General features: G+C 37.3%; 1 protein-coding gene across 1 annotated transcript in view; it reads right to left on the minus strand.

The window, feature by feature from the left end:
- The window catches only part of OCA2 (OCA2 melanosomal transmembrane protein), a 159,892-nt gene that overhangs the window by 128,429 nt on the left and 7,194 nt on the right, over positions 1-24,269 (minus strand). The window contains 4 exon segments of the mRNA XM_041468525.1: positions 5,869-5,941; positions 6,810-6,867; positions 10,302-10,490; positions 11,091-11,189. Of these exon segments, the coding sequence (XP_041324459.1) occupies positions 5,869-5,941; positions 6,810-6,867; positions 10,302-10,490; positions 11,091-11,189 (419 nt within the window).

The following is a 24,269-nucleotide window of genomic DNA, read 5'->3' on the forward strand; positions in this document are numbered from 1 at the left end:
TGTGATTTCCTCTAAATTTTAATCATTCAGATATGGAAAACTTTTGTGAAAACTCTCTTTTTACTTCTAATATTCCCTTTTATTCTGCAATTTAAGCATGCTTTTCCTTTCCTGAACTTTTATTTTGTAATGTGTCCCCCAGTGTGCCCCTTTAAAGCAAAAAAAGTCTCCCTGGGGAGGTTTTTACAGAGAGAGCTGATATTTTTTATTTCACTTCAGCTAAAGTGCTTCATTTTGATATAGTTCTATTCTTGAAATCGCATTATTGCTGTGAATTAGCCCGTCAAGGGATTTGGGTTTGTGTTTGCTTTGTGAAGCATTACACTGTGGCTGTCTGTATTTACACCTGGCACCAGAGCAGGTCTGCTGCTCCCAGCTGAACCAAGAGCTGTGATTCCTGATCCTGGTTTTCTGAAGAGGTTTTGAGGAGTATGTGGCAGTCACCTCATGTTAGTTTATTTTTATGTGGCTTATGTAGACAACATGATGGAATGGGATGCTGTGGCTGAACATTTAAACTGCTATTCATTCACCACAGTTCCTGCTCCTGTACTTTGGACATCTGCAGCTGATGGTTGCATCCCTAAAATCAGTGATGAAAGGGTGCTTGTAAGAAGGAATTTACGGCTTCATTTTAGACTACTACATGAAGATGAGAATAACTGCTCATGAGGAACATCCATTCTCTCTATTAACTATAAAGAGAGCCTAGGATGACTAACTCAGGAGTAGCTGAGTCAGTCCCCAAAATACTGAATCCCTGCTCTACCCTCCATCATATAATTATTTCAATATGTACAGAGGCAGTCAAAAAGCCCTGTTTGACAGAGATTCTCTGTTGTATTTGCACACAGATGGCTGACTTTTTGCTTTCTTTAATATCTATTTGTATATCCTATTCTGTATACTGTGAAATGGACCCTGAAAATGCTATGTCTATGGATTATTTTTCAGCAAGTTTCTGAGGTAGTTATACACCATTCATCCTGATTTATGACCAGTTCACTTATGCTAGTTTCTCTAAGATATCACCAATTTTGTCACCTTTTCCCTGGATCTTAGCATCCATTTTTGCATGTTGTCCTTAACTGGTGTTATTTCTGCATTAGTATTTGTGCTTTTCTTTATTTCCTATCCCTGTTCTCATCTCTGATGAGGATTTTTCTACATCATCCCTTCATAACATACCAAGTTAAACCACACACTTTTCTGTCCCTATTGGCTTCCCCGTCTGATGAACGCTCTATAAACTTTTTATTTTCCTCCTTTTTTGAGTGTGAGTAATCCAGATCCATTATTGTCTACACTGGATACATCCTTTCTCTCTGCTCCATCTCCATCAGTTTGAGAAGTTCTGTAACAAACTAATTTCTATGGCATTTCATCAATTGTGTCTTGAGATTCTGTTTCTTGGCTGCCTCTGCACATCATCCTGGTCTTCATCCATCTATTTAACAGCTTGAACATTGCCTGCAGGCCTAAATGCTTAGTACATTTCCAAAAACATCAAAAATAGAAACAATTTTTAAATGCTTTCTGCAAGGAAAAATTATGGAGGACAGTCTGCCAGTAGAGAACTAGAGTTACAAAATAAGAAAATATTCAAAGGGGGTAAAGAATTAAAGGGATTAGAGAGGTTTTGTAATTAATTACATTAATTTATGCTCCCTGGAGAAGAACCTTCAAGGAAGCTGAAAATTCTGCTAAAATATAACTATATTCTATGCCTCACAATCCTTCTTTCTATATATACACTTCTTGCTCAGGGAGTTGGAAATGTTGTTTTCCATGTCACTAATGGTCATGGCATGATTGCAAGTTTTCTAGTGACCTTTCCTTGCTCCATGATGAACAGTTGCACCACTAACACAAATTCATGAAGAAATCATTCAAACTCATACAACTTCAGCAAGGAATTTGATAATAAGGAGTCTTAAGCCTGCTCGTCCTAGAGACTCCTCATCCATATGTGGAATTGTTCTAAATAGTTCCACTGAATCCAAAGAAAAGAGAAATCTATCCTATGATTTAAAACTCAACATATTTTTACTGTTGAGATACATCTACTTTCTGAATTTGAGACCTTAATCCTGGACTGGAAGTGATAACATCTCTCATAGACAGAATGGAAATCCATCCATGAAAATGGCCCCTGTCTAGTCAATTTGATATCTCTGGTTTTGTCAGATTTGGAATAAGCAGATACACATTCAGGTGTGAATTCAGGTTATGTACTTTTATTGAGTTTTATTTTGAACATAAAGAGCAAGTGAGTAAGAAACTCTCTATGCTGGGTGCTGTGAAAATATTTAATTTTCAAAATGTCATCCTCTGCTCCAAAAATTTAACTGGGGAGATATCAAACACCTAAACAATCAGATAATCAGATCAGGACTGAAAGACTTCAAAACGTATTTACAAAAATGCAAGATCCTTGGCCAGACTCAGGAAGAATTCACAGTCCAGTCCCCAGGTAATTTCTGACAATCAGTCCAAAAAAGCAAAATGAAATTGCTTTGCTCACACTGATCTAACCTTTCCTCACCCATAACATGACTGGGTGCAAGAACAAATGTTGAGAGGGAAGAAAAGGTTGTTACTGAGGGAGAGAGTAAAGATGGGAACTCACACTTCAGCAAGGTAGGTGTGAGATCCATTGCACAGAAATGAGCTGAAGACTTACCATTTTTTGAAAAAGAAAATATTTCTACTATTGAGAAGTGTAGAAATGGCTATAACTGTATGAGATAGAGTGAAAGAAAGAAGGCACTGTATCAGGGAGACAGACATTTCTCAAAATTACAGGGAAATAGCATACAGTTTGATTGCATAACTCCTTAAAAGCATGATGAATCCCAATTACTTTTTCATTTCATTAAACCTAGTTCAAGTCAAAAAGTGAGTGTCTAGTTCTGCTCCAGATGTCTATTCCCTATTGCTGGACAAGAGCTTAAAATTTGCTTAGATCAGGGCAGTAGTTATTAGAAACAAAAGAATGAACACAAAGTAAATTTAGTACTTTAGAAAATTTTTCAAGTCTGAAAATGTATGTAAGTTGTGAAGAACAAGAATATTTCTCGTTCACTCTTTGATCACCCAGTTAATGGAGAGACATTTTCTGAATGTCTGAATGGCCAAAGAGTTAAGAAAAAAATAAGAATGTTCCTGTCTTAGAATAGATACATGCAATTAAACAAAGAAATGCTGGAATTTATTCAGACTCTACATTTCTTCGTCTATCATTTTAATAATTAAAGATGTTCTCTCCTTAACATACAGCCTTTGAACAAAAGATCTGAAAATGCTTCACATGTTTTACATCAAGAGTAGTGTTGAATCTTGCTTCCTGCAGAAAGGGTCCTCAAGTCAGGCTTCAGTATAAATCTACTTCTTTCTGGTATTGTAGAGTCACTGTTAGAATTCAAAAACTAATAAATCCTAAGAATTTATGTTCAAAGAGAGATGTTACCAATATTTTGAAACATTATACTAAAATCACTGAATTTATGTCTGGTGCCTATACGGAAATCAGTGTTAAAATAAAAACCCATCCAACCACACACAAAATTACAGACTCAGAGAGCTTCTATTAATTTACAGGAAGCAAGATGTTGTTTCCAGACTCTGCAGCCAGCCCACCTCAGTGTTACATGCCAGGTTTGTACCCATGGGAATGGACAAAGCCCTGGGAGATGCACATGGGCTAATAATAAAGAAGATAATGGGAAGAAAAACTGCCAGAATAAAACCAAACCAGAGATACAGGTATAGCAACACAGAGATCTCATCTGAAAAGAAGGTCACCTCCACACCAAATAATGAAAGCCTCTCCCAGCACCAAAGGAAGGTCCTGCCCCTAAGTAAACCTGAGATTTCAATAGCATGGCAGAAAAACAAAAAAAATCCGGGTAATGCCAGGATGACAACATGAAGTCCAAAAGTAATCACTCAATTTGTTTTTCAAAATTACTTTACACTTTCTTTTGACTTTTCTAGTGTATGGAGATACATTGCATATGTGAGCACACATGACAGTGTGCTTGGACATTTCTGGAAATAACAGAGCTGAGAGGTAGGAGTTAAAAAAATGTAGTGGTTAGTACCTATTTGACCCTTCTAAACAGCTTTTGAAGCAGAAGCAAGAGGTGAAGTGTGTTCATTCGCATATTTTGGCATCATATGAGCTAAGATACTTATTTTCCACCCAAAGTCTCATATTATAACCTCCAAGGGCTTTGTGGCAAGAACTACTTCAGCACAGCTGCAGACCTACCATTCAAACCTTATGGTCATTCAGAGAGAAGCATGTAGTGTCCATTGGAGTACTGCAGTCTGTCAGCCAGCATAAATTGCATCTTCAACGCTGCTGTCTGAACGGTTAACGGTACCTAGGCCTAGGCAAGGACTGGAATACTTTCTTCACTATGCAATAAAGTGGAAGACAACCACATGAACTTACTGCTGGGCAAATGGAGACTGACAGTGACAGTAAGAGGACATTCAGAGTGGTTGGTACCTTTTACAAAACTCTTTCGGAAATGCAATGTTTCTCCTTGACTCCTCTGCTTGAATTAGTACATCACCTAGAAAAAGAAGCTTGGCTTTGCTGGATTGCTTGCCTTTCACTTTTCCCCAGCTCAGTGACATCAGACAGCAGACAGAATATCTAGTTTTCAAGACAGATTACACAAACTAAAAAGCTTTAGCTTTGGGTTTGTCAAGTAAGAAATGGAAATGCTATATTCTGACTGTCTGACAGCTATTTGTCTCAAAGTGTCCTGACATGATAGGTAAAATGCGAAATACAGGAACACCTGTTTGTCTAAAATCCCAGTCCTAAATGCAGTTCTCTGTAACAAAGGGAATATTTGGTTGCACAGCTAATTTGTACAATGCAACAGCTATGGGTCTAACCCAAGTCTGGAAAGAGAGGAAATCCTCAATTTATGCTACAACAGTTGATTAAAACTTGAACTTAAAGACCTGCTTTCAGTTAATCCTCACTTGGCAGATAAGGCTGTGACAGCCATGGTGCTGTTCAACACCACACTACACCACCATAAGAACTTTCAACAACAGTTTCAAGGAGGACCAAAACACTGATATGAACAGGATATTGATGGGAGTTTACAGCTGAAGTTGTCATTTGTCCTACTAAAAGTCCATTTGCTTCCCTCCAAAAAGCAATCTCAACTTTTAATTATAAATTTCCCTAAAGCACTAATGTTTTCTTCCTCATTTACCCTACTAATTAGTCCATTATATAGTGTCATTATTGGTGACAGTGATAATGCTAATAATTAAATCTATTTTAAATGGACTCTCCCTGCCCAAAGGTATGGAACTGACCGTTATATAGAAGAACAAAGCATCTCAAAAATGAAAACCTATGCACCTTTTCAAAACAAGGGACCTTGCAGGAGCTTGTGAAATGTATCTATAGGTGCATCTTCTTTTAACACTAGTGGAATAAGAGTCAAGCAGACTTCAAACCAGACTGATTTAACTAGAAATACAGTGGGAAGAATAAATGTAACTAATTTGCAAAAGTTTTTGTTTGTTTACTAACTGAATGTTCAACCCTCAAAGACTTTTCACATTCAGATCTGTACTGACCTATGATGAATAATTTTTATTTGGGGTTGTTCTGTTTCTTGTTCTTCTAAACAGTTTATTGGCCCCAGACAGGTGCTATTCAGTACAACTTGGAGAGGGAGTGTTTGGGCCTGTGTCAAGGACACGTCGAAATGCAGCCAAGGTTCTGAGAACACCCTGTCCTCTCAGGGTACAAGACAGAAAATACACACCCTTTCAACTACTTTATCAATGAAACATCAGATCCCTTTTTTTCCAGTGGAAGAAGGATACAGAAGCTTTCCAGAGGTGATACAGCCAACATCTGCCAGGGCATACCTTGATCTGGATAAATGCCAAATAAAATCTAGGGCAAGGATAAAAAATAAATATTAATTAGTAACACAAAAACTGCAAATGACCTGCTAAACTTATCTCAAATACTTTAAAAAGACTCTTTCAAATTGCGCATTCAGTTGTGAGATTGTTTCAGTATTTTTAAGTATAATTCCACCACAGGTGAAAAGCACCTCTGGGGAACTTAATGAGGGTAAGTAATATTCCTTCAGTTAATTTACAGCCAAAGTCACATATTTTATGCACTTTTTTGAAATTTCTCTTAGGATAATCTTCAGGATCAGTCTGGAAAGCAGCACCCATACCTGAGGAAATGCAGAGTGCCATTTATTTTGTTCCTGGCACAGAAGCCCTGCTACCCCAAAAGGAATTCCTCACAGCCACTAAAAAAAACAAACTTCAACTTTTTTAAATTTTTCTCCAGACTTCCAGTTTAAAATTTTGCTGAATTTGAAGATTTTGCTAGCAGAGGGCAGCACTTTGGCCACCTGAAGGAGATGCCAACCTCCCATCACCTTCTGCCTTCCACACTGTGAAGTGCTGTCATTGCTGCAGCATCCTCCCAAGCACAGCTTTCCCTGTGAGCATTCCTCAGGTGTCAGGATCAAAAGATCCATCCTAAATTCAACAAGCATCCTTAAGGGACCTACAAATTTGGGCTTTGCTTCTTCCTCCAAATCAACAGGCTACCCACCCACATTGTCCTGAGAGGTGACTAGTGCACCAAATAGGATTATGATTAGGCATGAAGCCCTGCACAGTACTGTCAGTTTTTGCCTCAAGACATTTTCTGTGTGCTAAGAGAAAATATCATCTCTCATTTTGAATTAATTCTAAAGAAATGGGGGTTGGGGGAAGACTACAAATTCAATACTTACAGAGCAGACAACTACGAATATAAAGAGGCCTGAAACTTTCAGGAATTTTAGACAGCATCTGAAACACAGGGAAACACATATTTACTATTGGCTAGTTTAAGAACAACCTTTTCTATTCTCTTAACAGCTCTGACATTTCAGAAACATCATGGTAAGCACTTATGGGTGATAGTACATCACATCAGAGTACAGACACCACAAAGCAAGGTCAACAAGGGCTTGGGAAGCCTTGGTGACCATCAGAGCTCCTGCACCAGCTCTGCTGCCAGACGGATCTCAGTGCACAGGAAGGAGGATTTGCCCCTTGGAAAATCTAATGGAAGGCTGCAGAATGAGCTGGTGCTGGATCCTGGAACCACTTGTCCACTACTGCTGCCAGCCCCTGGCAGACCCTAATCTCCCACAGCTGATTTTGTCTCTCCCAGGGAGGCAAAGGAGCATTGCTATCACAGGGAGGTGGCACGGCTGTGCTGAAAACACAGGTTGTTATACAGACAAATGGTGTCATCAGCGACTTCCTCAAAACTGGACTTATAATACACACCCTGGAAGGTATTAGAAAATGCAGTTTGAAGACAAGAACAAGCTTTAAGAATCTTCTGGGTTTAACAGTATCTTTTAAAATCAAATATACCTCATGAGCATAAATCTACTAACAAAACTGATTTTTTTTCCCATGGCAAACCTGTGCCCATTGAAGGAATGCCCTGTTCCAGAAATGAGATGCCACAAAATATTCTGAATTGTCCAAGCTTACTAGTGAGTGGGTTAGGCAAGAACAACTCCAAATTAAAATGTAGGTGTTGAAAATGCATGGTCTTGAGAAAGAAATCTTAAGATTTAACATTTTAAATTACCATTTTTTAATCTTACTCAAAAGACAACTCAACTAAAAATTTTCTGACTGCCCATTAATATGTTATACTGATGCCTCAATTTACAGAAGCCTTTATGTAGGTTTGACCTCATTACATATTTTCATTTTGAAAGCATCAATATTTTTATTTTTTTTTTTAAGTAAACATTCAAACCATGTTTCTCTGACAGAATGACAAATGCAGGGCTTGATTTAAACCTGATGACAAGTATGAAGGAAAACATTTCAAGTTACCAGGATAATTAATTAGTTGAAAAACAAAGAGTGCAATGAAAAGCTGCATTGACAGATGCTACAGGACAAAATATTAAACCAGAATAGTCTGAAGAATATTAGAAATAATTTTTAATCACAGTGGAAAAAAGTCCCTAAATCAATTCATTGACAAAAAGCAACAGAAATTACTATAGACCCATTTTTCAAAAACATTGTTTTCCAAAGTTTCCCCCCCTCTAGAATTTTCCAAATAGCAGCTAATAAAAACCAGCAGCTAATAAATATGTGTTGCCACAAACTGGTACAAAGGGGCTAAAGTCCCCTATTTAATACAAATGGTAACAACTTTACCCAAACTTTGCACAGCGTGAAAAATCTAGAGAAGGAAGAGGAAGAAGAGAAGGAAGCCAGTTAGGTGGTTTCTTCCAGAAATTCCAAGTAGCCTTGATCTATGGAAAAGTAAAATGGCAGAGAGAGGAAGAAAGTAACACAGGCATGAAAAGAAAGGAATGATGACACAAGCCATTATCAGGACTTCATCACTGAGAATGACTTTTGGTATTACAGGATTTATGGAAAATATTTAGTGACAGTTTAGTCATAGATCCTCTATCCTGCTGGTCAATTCTGCCCATTTTTACATTACAGTTTCCTTCTGGATTTTTGAGAATTTATTATGTTATGAATTAATAAACTGTAATCCAGACTGGTTTAATTTTTATGTATTTTATATTTTTTGTTTGCACTTTGGACTTTTAATTTATAATAATAAAGTTGTTATTTAAAAACCCTCTATTTTAAGACACAAGTGAAATAAAATGTTAATTAAGTATTTATAAATTAATAACCACTTGTTTATAAATAACAGAAACTCATCCAAAGGAGCTGGCAAGGTGTAATAAACCAAGGTTTCGGAAACGGTTTTAATAAATATAGAATTTAGAAGGGTTTATTCCTCCTGTCTGTTTGTTTTCACAACATTTTGTATTAGGGAAGCAGCATTTTTAACAGCTTACATTTTAGACGTGATCAGCCTTGGACTCACCCGTGGTTTGCAATCTGTCTCTTCCTACAGTGCTAATCTGGCACAGTGATGCAAGTACAAGCCCTGTGCCAAATCCTATGCTGATATATGCCTCCAGTACAATCCTATCTGACTTCAGCTGGAAATGCAGGCAGCATAAATCTATGAAGAATTTCACCCCCTCTTCTAAGCCAAATGATTTTTAATCTGATCTGGATATGGTGTTGGGCAGTTTAGCATCATTTGTTATTTCAGCAGTGCTATGCTGATTTACAACAGCCAAGGAGTTGATCCCATATGTACACCTTGCACTATAGCAGTGAAAATATTTCAAGGGAACTTCTGCCAGAAAAACTTGCCCCTCCCCAGATTATAAACCTATGCTGTACTGGCAACAATGGATTTCACACTCACAATTGATAACTTTGTTCCATCAAATAGCAGGGAAATCTAACACAAATGTGAAGAAAAGCACCTGCCAAACTTCTTTGCATGTGCTCACATTGCATTAATTGCAGTCATTGGAAGACTCCTGCTCTTTATTCAGCAGCAGAGTGGGAGAGCACAAAACCGTATGCACAATGAGAAGAAAACAATTGTGAAGTGATGAGCTAAAACAACATAAAGATTGGGAAAAGATGCCCTGACATTCCACTGGAAAGGCACAGCAGATCAAAAAGGAGATGTGGACCTGCAGTGCTGAGCTCCATGAAAACCCTGCAGAGCTATCTACAGATGTCAAAACAAACTAGAAAAAACATTGAACCACTGGAAGGGACAGAGGGAATTAGTATCCAAGATTAAAGGTTTTGCTAGTTAAATACCCAGCAAAAAATATCCCAAGAAAATTTGAAGTTATGCTCTTTACATATTGCAATCTTTTAATATATTGACAGGTTCAATTTCCTCCATGCCCTAAATGATGTAAAAGACTACTTTGGGGTAAAGAGTGAAATGTATTAATGTTGTCCAAGATGGAAAAATGCTCAGTTATATTTTGCTTTGTGTATATGTGAAAAGCTACTTAATGACTACAGAAGAACTTTTACACATATATTTTTATTAAAGTGAAGCAACAAAACACTGAAGAAAAAAATGATGTGGAATCAACCACAGGGCTTTTAAAAAATTATTTCAAAGAAATGTTAAAAGCAGTATAGAAGGTATTTAATTACAAATTTAGAATAGGTTCTATGATTGATTCTTCTTAGAAGAAGGGGCTATTGATCATTACGGAGTCTGTAATTAATTTCAAACTAGATGCAGTCTAAATATGGAATCCTATTCTATTAATTTGCATCAAATAATTTTCTAGATATCTATGCATAAAAACAAATGCATGCAGAAATTAAAAAAAAAAAGTTTGAATTCAGACCTCATTTTTGATAAATTGAACTTGACATGAAGGTTGTCCAAGATTTCATATTTCTCAGAAGAAGCAGATCTGGGAAAACTTGTCATTTCACTTTCCAGTTGAAACCTTTGCTCAAATTCTGCAGAGCTGTTGTCCCATGAATCATCATCTGTGGTAAAATCTGGATTATGAAGAGCCATACACTGCAACCTGTCACACATTTTCAGTAAACATAATAAAACAAAACAGTGTTTTATTTCAACAGGTAGTAGATGCAACTGACCTTGCAGAACCTTACATTCACTCTGAGAGATTTTTATGGAAAATTTCATAGAAAGAGATTTATTCAGGACAGACCAAGCTCCCCTTGGTGACACATCTGGGTAGACTGGGGAGCAAGAGCAAAGACCCCATGACATTTATGTGCACCTGAAAGTACCAGTTCTCTGATACACCAGGCAGATGTATTTCAGGATTTGGTGTGTAAGCTCCATTATCAGGACATTCCCTATGGTTCTGCTCTGTCTTTCAGTGCACTTTATGTAACAGCACATGAAGAAAATAAGAGCACAGAACCTGCCCCTGTTTATGCTTAGGGCTCTCTAATCACCCTGACCTCACATTGTACATCCTTCCCTTTTTTCAGCCCCTTCTCTGCTACCAAGATCCTCCAGAGTAATTCCCTGCTTACAGCCCCTGCTATTCACTTTATTTCCCAGCAGGTTTGGTGTTAGGATATAAGAACCACATGCAGTTAAGTAGAAGAGAACTTAGGATAAGAATATTTTGAGAAAAATGAAAGTAACTTACCCATCTTCCTCTGAGGAAACCTTCAGTAGTGGTGTCTTCTCTGTAAAAACAGTGTTTTTTGATCTTGAGCTGAATAATTTTGAAAAATTGAAGTGATATCTTTGGATGGAGAAAAAAAAACAGAATAGTAAGTCTGCAGTAAAGTTATTCACTACAGACCTACAGATATTTTTTTACAAGTCCATCTAATTAGTTAAATATTCTTTAAGAATGGTGTTGACCTAAATTAGGGTTTTCATTCAGTAAGTTTGAACTAGTCATGGTATTTATTTCCTTATACTCACAGAGGACTCATTCATGTAAGTTTACACTAGCATACTTCATAAAATATGAGATAATAGAAAAACTTATTTCCCATAAATGTTATTTGAGACATGGATCACCATCTACAAATCTCTAAATCAAATCTCTACAGCAACCTTGGTACTCTTGGTATTAGGGAAGAAAATCTGAATACACATACTTCATTTCTACAGCACAATCCCTTCCAAATGGTTTCTGTCAAATGTTGGCCCTGGTGTTGCAGATAATTAAACAGTGTAAGCTACTTCTTGCCATATTGAAGTTTAGCATTGTGAAGGAGCTTTTTGATGAAGTATAAATGCCCAAACTTAAGAAGCAGCTGAAGACAATCAATCACAACCACAGAGGTCTGGCTTTGGGGCAGACTTCTGGCAGAGACTAAATAATTGAGCCATTCTAGAACATCTTCCCATGACCAGGCTCTTTCAGAGACATTTCCTATCAAAATCAACATTATTCAGGTGCACTCAGATTTATTCCATTCAAAACTGTAGCCTTCTCTGAGACCAGAAAGTCTCAAAGAAATACGCTAGACATACAGTCAAAATGCAGATCTCAATACATCCAGAGGAAACCCACTCAGAGGAAACCAAAAATTTCTTCCACTATTGCTGGACTGTGAGGGGAAAGAAATTATAAAATCATAGACTTCTAAATAAATACACAACAGTGACTAGTTATTCAGTCTTCTAAATATAAGGACAGCTCAAAAAGAAGGATTTGCATATTTGACTTTACAACACGATGGAAGACAGGGAAGTTTCTTGCAATTTGTAGAGCTGTGCCTCAACTTTGACTTTGTAAAATTAAAACCTCCCGGTACTGCTTTGGCCTTTGTTCAGTAGTGTTTTCAGTCAGAAGATGTGCTAGATGCAGAGCACTTGGATATGGTTATTTCAGCCTTGAATGGCTGCAATGCTCATTCAAACTCTGCTGTAAGTCACATATTTTCAGTCTCGATTGAAGACGGTGAAAGAATTAGAGTGATTCAATTACCCAGTACCTCATGTCAAATGTTGGGTAGATTACAATTCAGGTACCACACTGCACTGACATTTCATCCTTGAAGAGGTGATTACATAATCTGTAGCTATCAAAGTGCTTCCTTTTTTAAGCAGGAGAATATCATCCACACAGAAGGAAGTCTAAGTGGACAAACTTAGACTGTTATTTTGAAGGAAGTACTCTTCTAATCTCATCATGGCTTTCAATATAAAAGGCTACCTAGAGCTTTTACAAAATGGAATCCATAGGGATAGCAAGAACACTGTCAGGACTTTAAATGTGTGATCACAAAGCATTGCTGATATACTTCTGGCTAATCCCAACATCCCACTATACTCAAAGTCTGCATCCAAATGGGGCAATTTTTATAACTATTCTGATGGTGGACCTTGAATGTGTGAGTTCAGAAATTTATGAATTTATGATATTTATGAAATTTATGAAAAGACCACTTACTGTTTCTACTTTTAAACACAGCAATGTCACTTATTTCACAGGAAAAAAGGCTTCAAATGATACATAATATATGCTGTTCTGATCTTATCTCACCAATTCTAATTGTTGGGGGTTGACACCAACATTGCTTTATGGTACACAGGCATATGTAAATCCCCTAACAATCCACACTTCAGCAGCTCTTCACCACTACTGTGAATAACCAGTTTGCAAAAAGTGCTGAAGGGCAAAGCAACCACAGGAATGGCAACAAGAAAAGGAGTATAAAGATCAGGTGGACAGTGGCTTAAGTAGCAGAACTTGAGCTGAAGAATCCAGAACGCTAATTAAAGACATCACCTTCACTTAGATATCATTTTCACTTTCTTCTTACACTTTGTTATCCCCACTTGCTGGTATAGGTCGTGTCACTTTTAAATGGATCTACGGAACTGAACAGATGGCCAAGAACGACAAAGACAGTAAAAGAGGGAAAGGTCTTCAGATAAAGTAAAAACAATTAGTACATGACAACAATTTGCAGAGAATAAAAACATATGGACAAGAATAAGCAGCAGGAAACAGCCAGGCTTGACAAAACAAAAATAATTAGAGAAAAAGCAGAAGAGCTTCCACTCCCTCATGATGTGATTACTCTAATTAGAGAATGAGAGTAATATAAACAATAAAGCTAATTAGGGCATAAAGGACTCTTGAAGGCTGAATGCTCTAGAAAGAAAAGTTGTGAAAATATAATTTTAAAAAATTGCACAGATTATAAAAATGAAAGTCATCCTTGAATAGAGAGCCTAGCACAAACCCCTCTGTGCCCCTCATACCTCTGCAGAGATGCTGGAGGCGCAATTTGATCATCCACTTAATCCACACATAAAAGATCATCTGCAATCAAAACCTAGGAAGGCCCAAAGACCCCCTGCTGATAGAGGAAGAAGTCTGCAGTGCTCAAAAACCATCTTAGCATAATTCTTAGTGTTCCTCAACCCTGCAAGCAGCTGGTAATTGGGACGCTGTGTAAATAGGAAACAAATCAAAATGTAACACATTTCAAAACCAGGGGTCAGGTCGCACTTTGAATATTTCTTCCTGAACAAATAGCTAGAAACTTTGGTTATATCCATATGCTAGAATGGAGTGAAATCCACCTCTGCTGAGCAATTCAGCAACATTACCAAGAGGCTAATCACCAGTTCAGCTCATTAACCAGTTGTGGGTAGGCCTGTTCACAGGATGAAAAGACCACTCTAGATTTGTAGGCAAGGATCTGGTAAGCTGGACACCACTTGTGTTCATGGTTCTTCTTTCACAGTTCTGACTCAAAAATCATTAGCATTTTCTACATCAAATATGTGAACCATAGAATAGTTTGAGTTGGTCAAACTGGCCCTCTGGAGAGGCACAGCAAGAGCAGGAGATGAAAGGAAGAGATGTGGGAGACTCCTGTTGCTCCCACTGATGGGTTGATGACTCCTCAGACATTAGTCAGAGTTGGTGGCTGATGAGGTCTGCGTCCCATTACCTGCAGGTGATACCTTCCTGCCGTCAAGCCCTAGACCTGCACTCTGACCACATTTGCAGGCATCTCCTATTGGTGTTTACACCTGAAATTTTAAACAAAAGGAAAAGGAAGACTTTGTGGTGGGCACTGATGTTCAGCTATAAGCAACATTTCAATCCCAAATGCACCACAGCAAAGGACACCAAAAGAAATAAACATCCTACAAGAGCCTGACAAAATAAAAGACCATGCTCATCCTAGTTAGGCTACAAACACCTAAAATAATCACTAGATCTGACTGGAACCTATTACTTAGCCCTGTATTGAAAAGATTAATCATGGTACACAATGTATTGCTTTCATTCCTTGTAATAAAAAAAGATACATTTTAACTATCAGATAATATAATCCTTTATCTCCCATATGTTATGCCATGCACACAACTATTATTTGGGGAGCTATTTCTATGAAAACAGAAAGCAATAATTCTCACTTTAATGGGAAAGATTTGGTCGGAATTGAAGAAGACGTGAATATGGAAGCATATATATTATGTAAGAACATCAAAAGTTTTTACCATAACTTATTAAAAACTTCACTATATAAAAAATTAAAAGCAGAATCTCTTCAGGGGAAAAAAGCATTAGGGTGCTTCCCTGAATCAGTAATCTAATTCTAAACTAGTAACTAAAACTGTTATAAGCATCAGGTTGCCTCTTTAAAAGCTCAAGAATAGTACTGAGCCAGGAGTTTATAACAAATACAACTACTAAGCAAAGTTTCCTAGGAGAGAAGTCCAGAGTAAAAATATGAGACATAATTAATCATGAAGGAGACTAGTCACAACAACATTATTTTAATTTATCTTTACTACATTCTTTTAGAATAAAGTCTAATTTCTTCATTTTCCCTAAATAAAAAACATTTATACAAATCATATGTACTGAACTAATTATTCTTACCATAACTGTAAAAACAAAACAAAAACCACAAAGAAAGAAATCCCCAGACCAGCTTTTGATTGCACTTAAAACACATTCTTCCACCAAGTTGGTATTTGTGAGTTTTCTGATAAAGTCCACATTTTGGGGAACAGTTATGTGGTACAAACTGTGCTGACCAACATCAGAGCATTCAGCTCTTAAATCTTTACTGTGCACTAAGCAGCTGTATGCATACGTCTGACAACTTTGTCATATACATGTGCCCACACAAAGACACAATCCTCTGTGATGATTTCTCCTCGGCAGTAGCTCACCATGGGGAAATTGTTATGACTACTCATCACAAATAAAGTGTGGCACCATCACAAATCAAGTGTGGCAGCTGATACACTGAGTCAAGAGAAGGATCAAAGACTCCAGAGCTCATATCTTGAAACAGTTTCCAGGTATTTCCTGATGACCTCTTTATGTAGCTTCACCAAATCATCAAATAACCTCCAGACCCTTTAAACCCAAATCACACTAAGATGTCAGAAAAAATGAGCAATGAAAGCATTATTTAATACAGACTCATTTTCTTTTTTACTTTTCTAATTTTCTATAAGACAGGACTGTACAGGATCCTGCAGAGGGATCCCCAGAGAGGGATCCTGAAGGGCTGGCACTGCCTGATAGCATTAATCTGTGAGAGGAACAGCTAACTGGAAGGTCTCATTTTGAAAGACATTGAGGTACTGGAGTGTGTCCAAACAGTAAATAAGGTGGTGAAGGGTCTGGAGCAGCTAAGAGAACTGGGGTTGTTTAGTCCAGAGTAAAGGAGAAGAAAAGGTCAGGGAAGACCTTATCTCTCCCTGCCTGAAGGGAGGTTGTAGTGAAGTGGGCATTGGTCTCTTCTCCCAGAAAACAAGTGACAGAACATGAGGGAATGGCCTCAAGTTGTTTCAGGGACAGTTCAGATTGGCTGTTTGGAAATATTTTTTTCACAGAAAGCGTTGTCAAGCATTGGAACTGACTGCTCAGAGAAGTGCTGAGTTACCAGCAGGTAACTCAGGTATTTAAAAGACGTGTAGATGTCGCACTTAGGGCCAGGGTTTAGTGGTATACTTGGTAGTGCTGGGAAAGGTGTTGGACTTGATAATCTTAAAGGTTTTTTTCACCCTAAATTATTTTATTATTCCAAATTGAGAAACACATGCCATGCCAAGACCCCAGGCAATTAAAGAACATGCTTAAGAAATGTGTAGGGAAATGTGTGATGAGCTTATCCTAGATGGAAATGGCTCCTTAGATAGGGCACACACAATGTGCTTGCTTCATTCATTTCTGCTGCATTTGGAAAGTGAACATGTTCTGTAAAGGCAATTTTAAGTTCAAAAATAGTCTGGAAAATAGAGTGCTTCATGTGATTCCTGTTTTAAAATCAAGTCAGGCTTTGTAGCGCTATTGTGCTTCTCTGAAAAAGAAAAAAAAAAGGGGTATCTCCACAATTTGGTAATTTGTTTACCTTAAGAGTCTTTGCCTGCCTCTGTCAGGGAAGGTCTCCATCAATAGGACATTGGGGGATAGTAAACAGACCAGGACCTCACTCCAGTGGGTGACGATAAAAGAAAGGATTTAACCTTTAAGCTGCCATGAAATATTTCTGACTCTACCTCAGAGGAACTGTACTCCACACATTTTCTGCTCCCATGTCAGGGTATCATGAGGTGCATCTGCCCTGTGGGAGGGAGCCAGGAGCAGGGACTGGCCATGGGTCTGTCAGGGCCATGATCTTCCCAACCAGAGCCTGTCTCATAGCACCCAACAAGGGAGCAGGGACAAGGTGGGCATGGGGACACAGGTCAACACTGATTTCATGAGAATCCAGCAGGACCACAGTGATGCAGCAGGTCCAAAACCCACCATTTGAAGGAGTGAGAAGTTGCACTGAAGAGCGTATCTGCTGTTTCCTCCTCTAAATTTTCTGCTCCAGCAAAGGAAATTGGAAAGCTACAGGAGACCACATGGAAAACTGCAGACAGTCTGAAGGAGAAAATAAATTTCAGGAGCAGAGGATGCCAAAAGAGTTTAGCTGTTAGTGACTGCCAGCAAGCTGCAAATTTGAAAGAAGCATCAGGAGCCAATATGGGTAGTGGTCCAAATTCCAAAGCCCTAGTTTCCCTATGGATTACACTGATAACCTGTTAAGAGGTATTATCTGCAAATGCTGCAGGGTATACTGAAAAATGAGTCTGCAATAGCGAAGCAGTTTATCAAGAACACTTAAAGTATGACTGCATTTGTGACACTTTAGTATATTCTGCAGGTTTGGCTTTTAAATGCCAGCATTTTTCCTTGACATTCACAATGGCCTTTCAGCTTAACAAGCTCTGCTGCTGGCTGAATTTATGACAAATAAAGGCGGATCACACCCTTTTTCTAGTCCATAAGGGAATTTGAAAAATCTCAAACATTGAAAAAGTGGTCACAACTTAATTTTTTAACTTTATATCTGACCAGACTCTCTTAAAGATGCAATATGGGGTGCTTGGATGATGGAAATATGAGTAGGTCTGAGATACAACTAGATGACACAACCATGTCTAGAGACGATTGTTATTTGTCAAGCATTGAAGTGATAGAATGTTGTCATCTCAAAGGTTTGGGGGAACACATGCTAAAAATGAAGATTTACTTAGAGAGCAGCTGAATTCCAGAATTATGGAGGAAAAGGAAGCACTATTAAAACAAGATTACTGGCCACTTCCAAGCTGAAGGAACACCTTCATAGACAACAGTGAGGGAGGATTATTTTGATAAAATTTTCCTTAATACAAGTGATGTACCGACAAGCTGTGCATTCATTGATTCTTCTTGTTTTTCATATATCCTTATGCTACTCATTCCACTTTTGGAGACTGAAAAGAGTACTTAGTTATACTTAGAGATCAAGAAATGAAAAATCTATTTTTTTCCTTTCTTAAGCATTTATTTGAAAATTGTTGTTCCATATATTTCATTCCAAGAATTTGGATAGAGGATTATTCATAACTGTAACTTTTAGATAAAAAAGACTCTGTCACTAAAAAAAAGTGTCTCCATTCCTTAGAGTTAAAAAAAAAAAAAAAAAAAAAAAAAAGCCAGACATCTACCAAAAAAAGCATTCACTAACAACATGAGAAAATGTGGCTGATTTCTGTGCCTGGAGAGGTGTTACAGAGGCAGGCCACTGCACGGTTTAAAAAAAATCAAGCTGTCATCAAATTAAGCTTTATTTCAAAAACACCACATGACTGATCCAAAGTACTGTAAGCTTGCTGGGACTAGTATTTTGTCCTTTGGTCACAATAAAATGAGACACAGCAAGTTCAAGCATACTTATATCTGTTAAGTAGTCCAGTATCACAAAATAGCTAGGACAATTTATGCAGCCTTTATGTAGATTATGATCTTGGTTGACTGGACCCAGCAAAAATGCTAAAATTTGCTTCATAGCTAGAGCATGAGACCAAGCGGACAAAGAAGAAACAGCAGTAAAATTTGCAGATAAACAGTTTCTAGTGGGAGATATAGCTGTCATGTTTTGAAATAATACCATTAAGTTGATAAAATAATGGCATGTTTTCCACTTGGAAGTCCTTCCATTATATTTACTTTTTAAATTATTTTAATTACAATGGAGGTACTAAGAATTTATTTTCAGGTTCTGACTGAGCATAAGCACTGAGGTTACTCATATAAGCTTTGTCACCTGAAAGTATGGTTTAGGATCATTACAGTCATTGGCAAGAGAGAGATCTCTCCATACACATTTTCATCCTCCACATCTCCCATGTTGTCTATACCAGGAACCTGTGGAATTAACTCTCATGTAACAAAAAGATTTTTTCACTGAATAATATACAATCCTTATACAAGTAATGTCTATATTGCAATGTAATAAAAGTACTTTTACATGTACATTTTATTTGCACTTAGATCAAATCTCTTTTTTATACAGAAGACTTTTCATCAAAAAAGTTATTCAGAATTGATTAAGTATACAAAAAAAAATCTATCAACAAGTCCTTCCAAACACAACTTCCTTATAACTTCCTAACAAGTAACTTCCAAAACAGGGTAATTCTACATAACTGGTCATTTGCATTTCACCTTGAGTTATATCATAGCAAAAAACTTTTAAAACATTGAAAATCCCAGAGGAACAAATTAAAAACCCCAAACAGAATAAAAAGGCAGCTCATAACAATAAAATATTTTCTCTTATATTTGGGTGATATTCAGTGAAATCATTCAAGAGTAAACACAGTTTTATCTCACAAAGATGGTGCTCTTCCCTGCAATAGCCCTTCACTTAGATCACTGTTACATATTAACATACACCCTTACAAACCTCAGGAAATTAATTCCATAGCCTTGGATTCTGGTTTGCTATCAGACATCTTTTTTGCCTTAAAAGGCCTTAGAGATCTAGACCCTCAAGGATACAATGTCAGAGAAGGAGCTTCTAATCTGTATTAACAAGCAGCTTTGAAACACATATTTTTGATTTGTTGCTGACCAAGGAGAGACATTTAAAATAAGAGATCGGAGTCCATAAAAAATTCAACTGAAATTCTCAAAGTAAAAAGAAGGAGGATAAGAAAAACAACCACCAAACAAATCAACCCAAACACCAAGGATTATAAATAACACATTCCAGATAAACTCTAGGAATTTGATTTTCTCATGCAGGGTATCATGCAAATTATATTTTGCAAGTGCCCCATAAAGTGGGCTAACTGACCATCAAAAAAAAAAAAAAGTTATTTCAGCTTCTCTTCCTCCTGATTTAAACTCTAATCCTTCTCCAGGTAAGAACAGCTGCTGTGCACTGAAAAACCAAAAACCAGAATCACATCTTTCAAGATTCAGAAGGAATCTCTTCCTACACAGCAGATGGCTTTGTTCCAGCAACATAGTTTAACTGTACATCATATTTCCTAATACACTTTTTCCCTCCCTGGCAAAGAGATGTCAGACTCTTTCCTCTCAAATACCACATTCCCTTCAACCCTATACAGAATGGAATAACTTTGGTTACTCCATAGTCTCACACAGGTGACTTCCTTCCATGTTCCTCAAATAGCATATTCTTCATGAGATATGTCATAATATTTGTTATGTATGTTTTAAAAATTAGCACCATTGCTAAATAAATCCCGAATCCTGATCATGAAAAAAAACCCCAGATAGAACAATAACTCTTCACATAGACCTGAAAATCTCTGGCCACACAGAAATGAGGTTACATAAATAAAACTTCATTCTGTGCTCCCAAAGAAAAAGAAAATACAAAAAGGGAAAGTGTCAGTGTGCCTGACTTATAAATAAAATTCTTCATCAAGGGATTATGTGCAAAAAAGGAGAAAGCCCATGCTGACATGGCTGCCCTATGTTAGCAGCTTCTCTACCAGCAGCAGAACACAGCTAATACAGACAGTTGAAGAAATTTTACAGGTGTTTTGATTCCTCAAGCAGATACAGTGCCTGAATAATTTATTACTTTTTCAATCAAAAACACTTGTTAGCATTCTTAAAAGAATGAACTGAAACCACCACTTAAATGTTAAATAAGCACTTCTTGTCATTTGCCATGTGTTGAACCAGACAGTTACACAGCTATTTGATTATCAACTCAAATGGATCAAACAGGTTTCGTTTTCTTGAACCAACCATTCTTTCCAAATAAGAAAAGCTTGAAACATAAGAAAAAGTGCTGACAAACACTATTCTTGCATATATTTTTTCAATAAAACAACTCCAGAAATTGTTGTCAACAATTGCTGCATCAACAACTCTCTTTTTAATACCATCTGCACAGGCACTTTGCAAAAAGAAAATATCCACAGAGCGGGACATAGCAGAAAAATTGAAGGATATTCTGACAAAATGGAAATGCAAAGGAGCCAAGTAAGTGGATACTCTTGGCAGCAGAGCAAAAAATAAAATAAGAAAACAAAACAATAAACAGAAACAAAACAAACAAAAAAAGACACTAAAGGGCCAATTAATCAGACACTGTTATTAAAAGTTAATGTGGAAGTAGGCCTTCTGCACCTCAAGAAACAACACAGAAGTGTGGTTGTTCCTCTACAAAAAAATAACAGTTTAGAGAGCAAATAATGTAGGTTCATTTGAGTCCTGGCATTTAGAAGGAGGTTATAATTGAAAAGAAATGTTTTAAAACCAGACAAATATAAAATGTTTATGAGAAGTAGAGTCCATAGTGGGTTGTCATAGAGAAAAGAAATCACTTTGTACTATTTTAAGATTATGGAATATGAAAATTAATTAGAATAGTGGAAGAACTGAAGTTACAGGAATTATTTCCTCCAGTAGCATTAGGAAAAAGTGTGGGCTGAAGAGAAAAAAAAATAACATGACACATGGCAGAGCTAAAAGAACAGATTTTAACCTAAGAGAAACTTAAGAAAAGAGCACGTGGACAAATTTTTAAAAGGGCATGGTTTAGAGAGGATGGACTCCATCAACATTTTTTATTTGTCACAAGGTGTGGCTGCAGTCTCAGCTCTGAAGTATTATTCCAGTTTATCTATTAGTTTATTTTGGTCAATAATCAAATGCTGTAAACACAATAGGAGAATGTATTTTCCTACTTGTAACTTTATTTTTAATGAAGACCCTCATTCCTGAAGAGATACAGATGCAGCACAGGTGGGATCCAGATGATTAATTTTGCATCCAAGTAAATAAATTACATTACATATAAGGAAGCCAGTGTCAATACTTAATTTAGATGATCTCAAAGTATTACATGCATGACCTGAATCTTCTCAGGTTCATACAGAGCTTAGGAAGTATGAAGACCCAGAATTCTCTGTTCTCCAACCTATCTACTTGAGCCTAAAACATTTTTGGAGTGGCATATCAAGAAAACTAAATGATCAGTCCCAATCCAAATTGTAAATAGATTGGTACCTTTGTTAACTGCTTTTGATGTAGAGTTCTTGTGTGTTCTGCCTCACAAACATCAGATTTCCAGCTGAAGGAAAGCATGACAGGTCTAACAACAACAGTGTCGCTCTATCAACTTTTGTCAACAGAAAAATAGATCCAAAACTGTGATTAATACCATGTCCATACATACAAGTCCTTATGACAATCTATCATTCTCTTCTGCCAAGGACAGTCCTTGTCTTTTGTCAGAATAGGCAAGTTGGAATATTTCTGGCTATGTAATCCTCTTCAATACTTCCATTCAACTAGGAACAGGTTTGTAAGGAGTGCTTGTTGTTATTGTATTCCAGGTTAAAAACAATAGTTTTCCAAACACTGATGTTCAAAGTTTTTACTCTGAAACATCACTACTTCTTACAGTTCTGACTTGGCTAAGTTTTGGCCACATACTACAGTATGCCAAGTAGATGTGACTCAAAAATAATGTCCAAAATGCATTAATTCCATTGCACCACTTTGCAGAGCTTTTTTTTTTTTTCATTGGCCTGTACTAGAAAGCACTGGGAGGCCCAACATAAAGAGCACAGAGCAAACTGGAAAAGAAGACGTGGATGCAGTAACCCCCCACGTATTTATATAATATTACAACATAGCCCTTCTCTTTTAGCTTATATGACTAAAGACACATCAGAGAGAACAGAAGGGTATTCCTTGTTACCCTCATTCTGAGTTTATTCTTCCTTTAGGCAGAACAATTCATTAAATTCAGGTTCATCCTTTTCACTGTATGAGGTTTACATGCTGAAGCAGCTGTCAATAGACTCCTAAAGAGGAATGCAGATCACATGTCATTGGCGTGGTTGAGGAAGTAGAATTGCTCCTATCACATCTAGGAAGATCAGAAACAAAAGAGTGCTTGAAACTGCTTTTACTTTTTTATTGTCTTGGCAGCAGAGAGAATGAATTGCATAAGACCACAAGAGTGGGAGGAAAAGTCACTGCAAAATATTTATGATACTCAGGATTAGACTTCTTACAGTAAATTCCTCAAAAGCATAGTGTTTCCTCCTCAAATATCAAGTGCAAAGCCCTGCCAGACATATGAGTTCAATGTAGCTGCCAGGGTGGCCATCTGAGGGAGATGTTTTCATACTTCATTTCAGAGCACTCCACTTCAGGCAAGGGAGTCCTTACAGAAATTCTGCTCAAGAACACCAGGGAGTGAATGGCAGATGGACTGTGTTTACTGTCCTTACTGATAGCACTGAAAAGACAGTAGCTCTGAGAGTGTGAGCGAATTCTCCAGCCTTTCACAGCTGCTTCTGCATTATGCTAATTCACACAGTACTGATTCAATAGCTTCTGCTCCACTTTTTGAAACTGAGTGGCTATAACTGCCAATCTTTTTTATATTTCACCCTGTCCAAAAAAAATAATATAAAAACTTTAAAACTTAAAAAAAAAAAAAAAAAAAAAAAAAAAAAAAAAAAGAAAAAAACACAAGTGCATTACTTTTGAACCTACCCAGTTCTAACAGCCCAAGCTCCAGCTCAGTGTTGTCCTTGATGTAGCTCCGACCTGCTGTGGGCAGAGCTCTGCGTGGTCTCTGACTGCTGCTGGTCCATTAGCACAATTATTGCAGGTTGTCCCTGCAGCCCCATTAGCCCCTATCAAGCAGAGAATTGCTTGCTTTGTCACTGTCTGTAAGCATTTTGGTGACTCATTTATCAGCTTTTGCTCTATTTCAGATAGTAAATCACTTGAGCTCCTTATGTACAGCAGGTTTTTTAAAAAGCCATATGATGTGCCAGACTACCGACTGTGACCTTTTTTTTTTACTTCACTGGCTAATTTCTCCCATCTACATTAATCTATTTTTCCATCAAGTACATTCAATTTAACATGAACCTCTGTTCTTTATTATATGACCATCGCTATCTGGGAAATTTTTGCTGCAGCTGAGGAATGATTTCCAGTGCTTTTAACGCAAAAGGACAAAACACTCTGTTGCTAATTAATTCTAAAGAGGGAGACATT

Source organism: Pyrgilauda ruficollis, unplaced genomic scaffold (genome assembly GCF_017590135.1).
Source record: "Pyrgilauda ruficollis isolate IOZ18807 unplaced genomic scaffold, ASM1759013v1 scaffold22, whole genome shotgun sequence".
In the NCBI taxonomy this organism is placed as follows: Eukaryota; Metazoa; Chordata; class Aves; order Passeriformes; family Passeridae; genus Pyrgilauda; species Pyrgilauda ruficollis.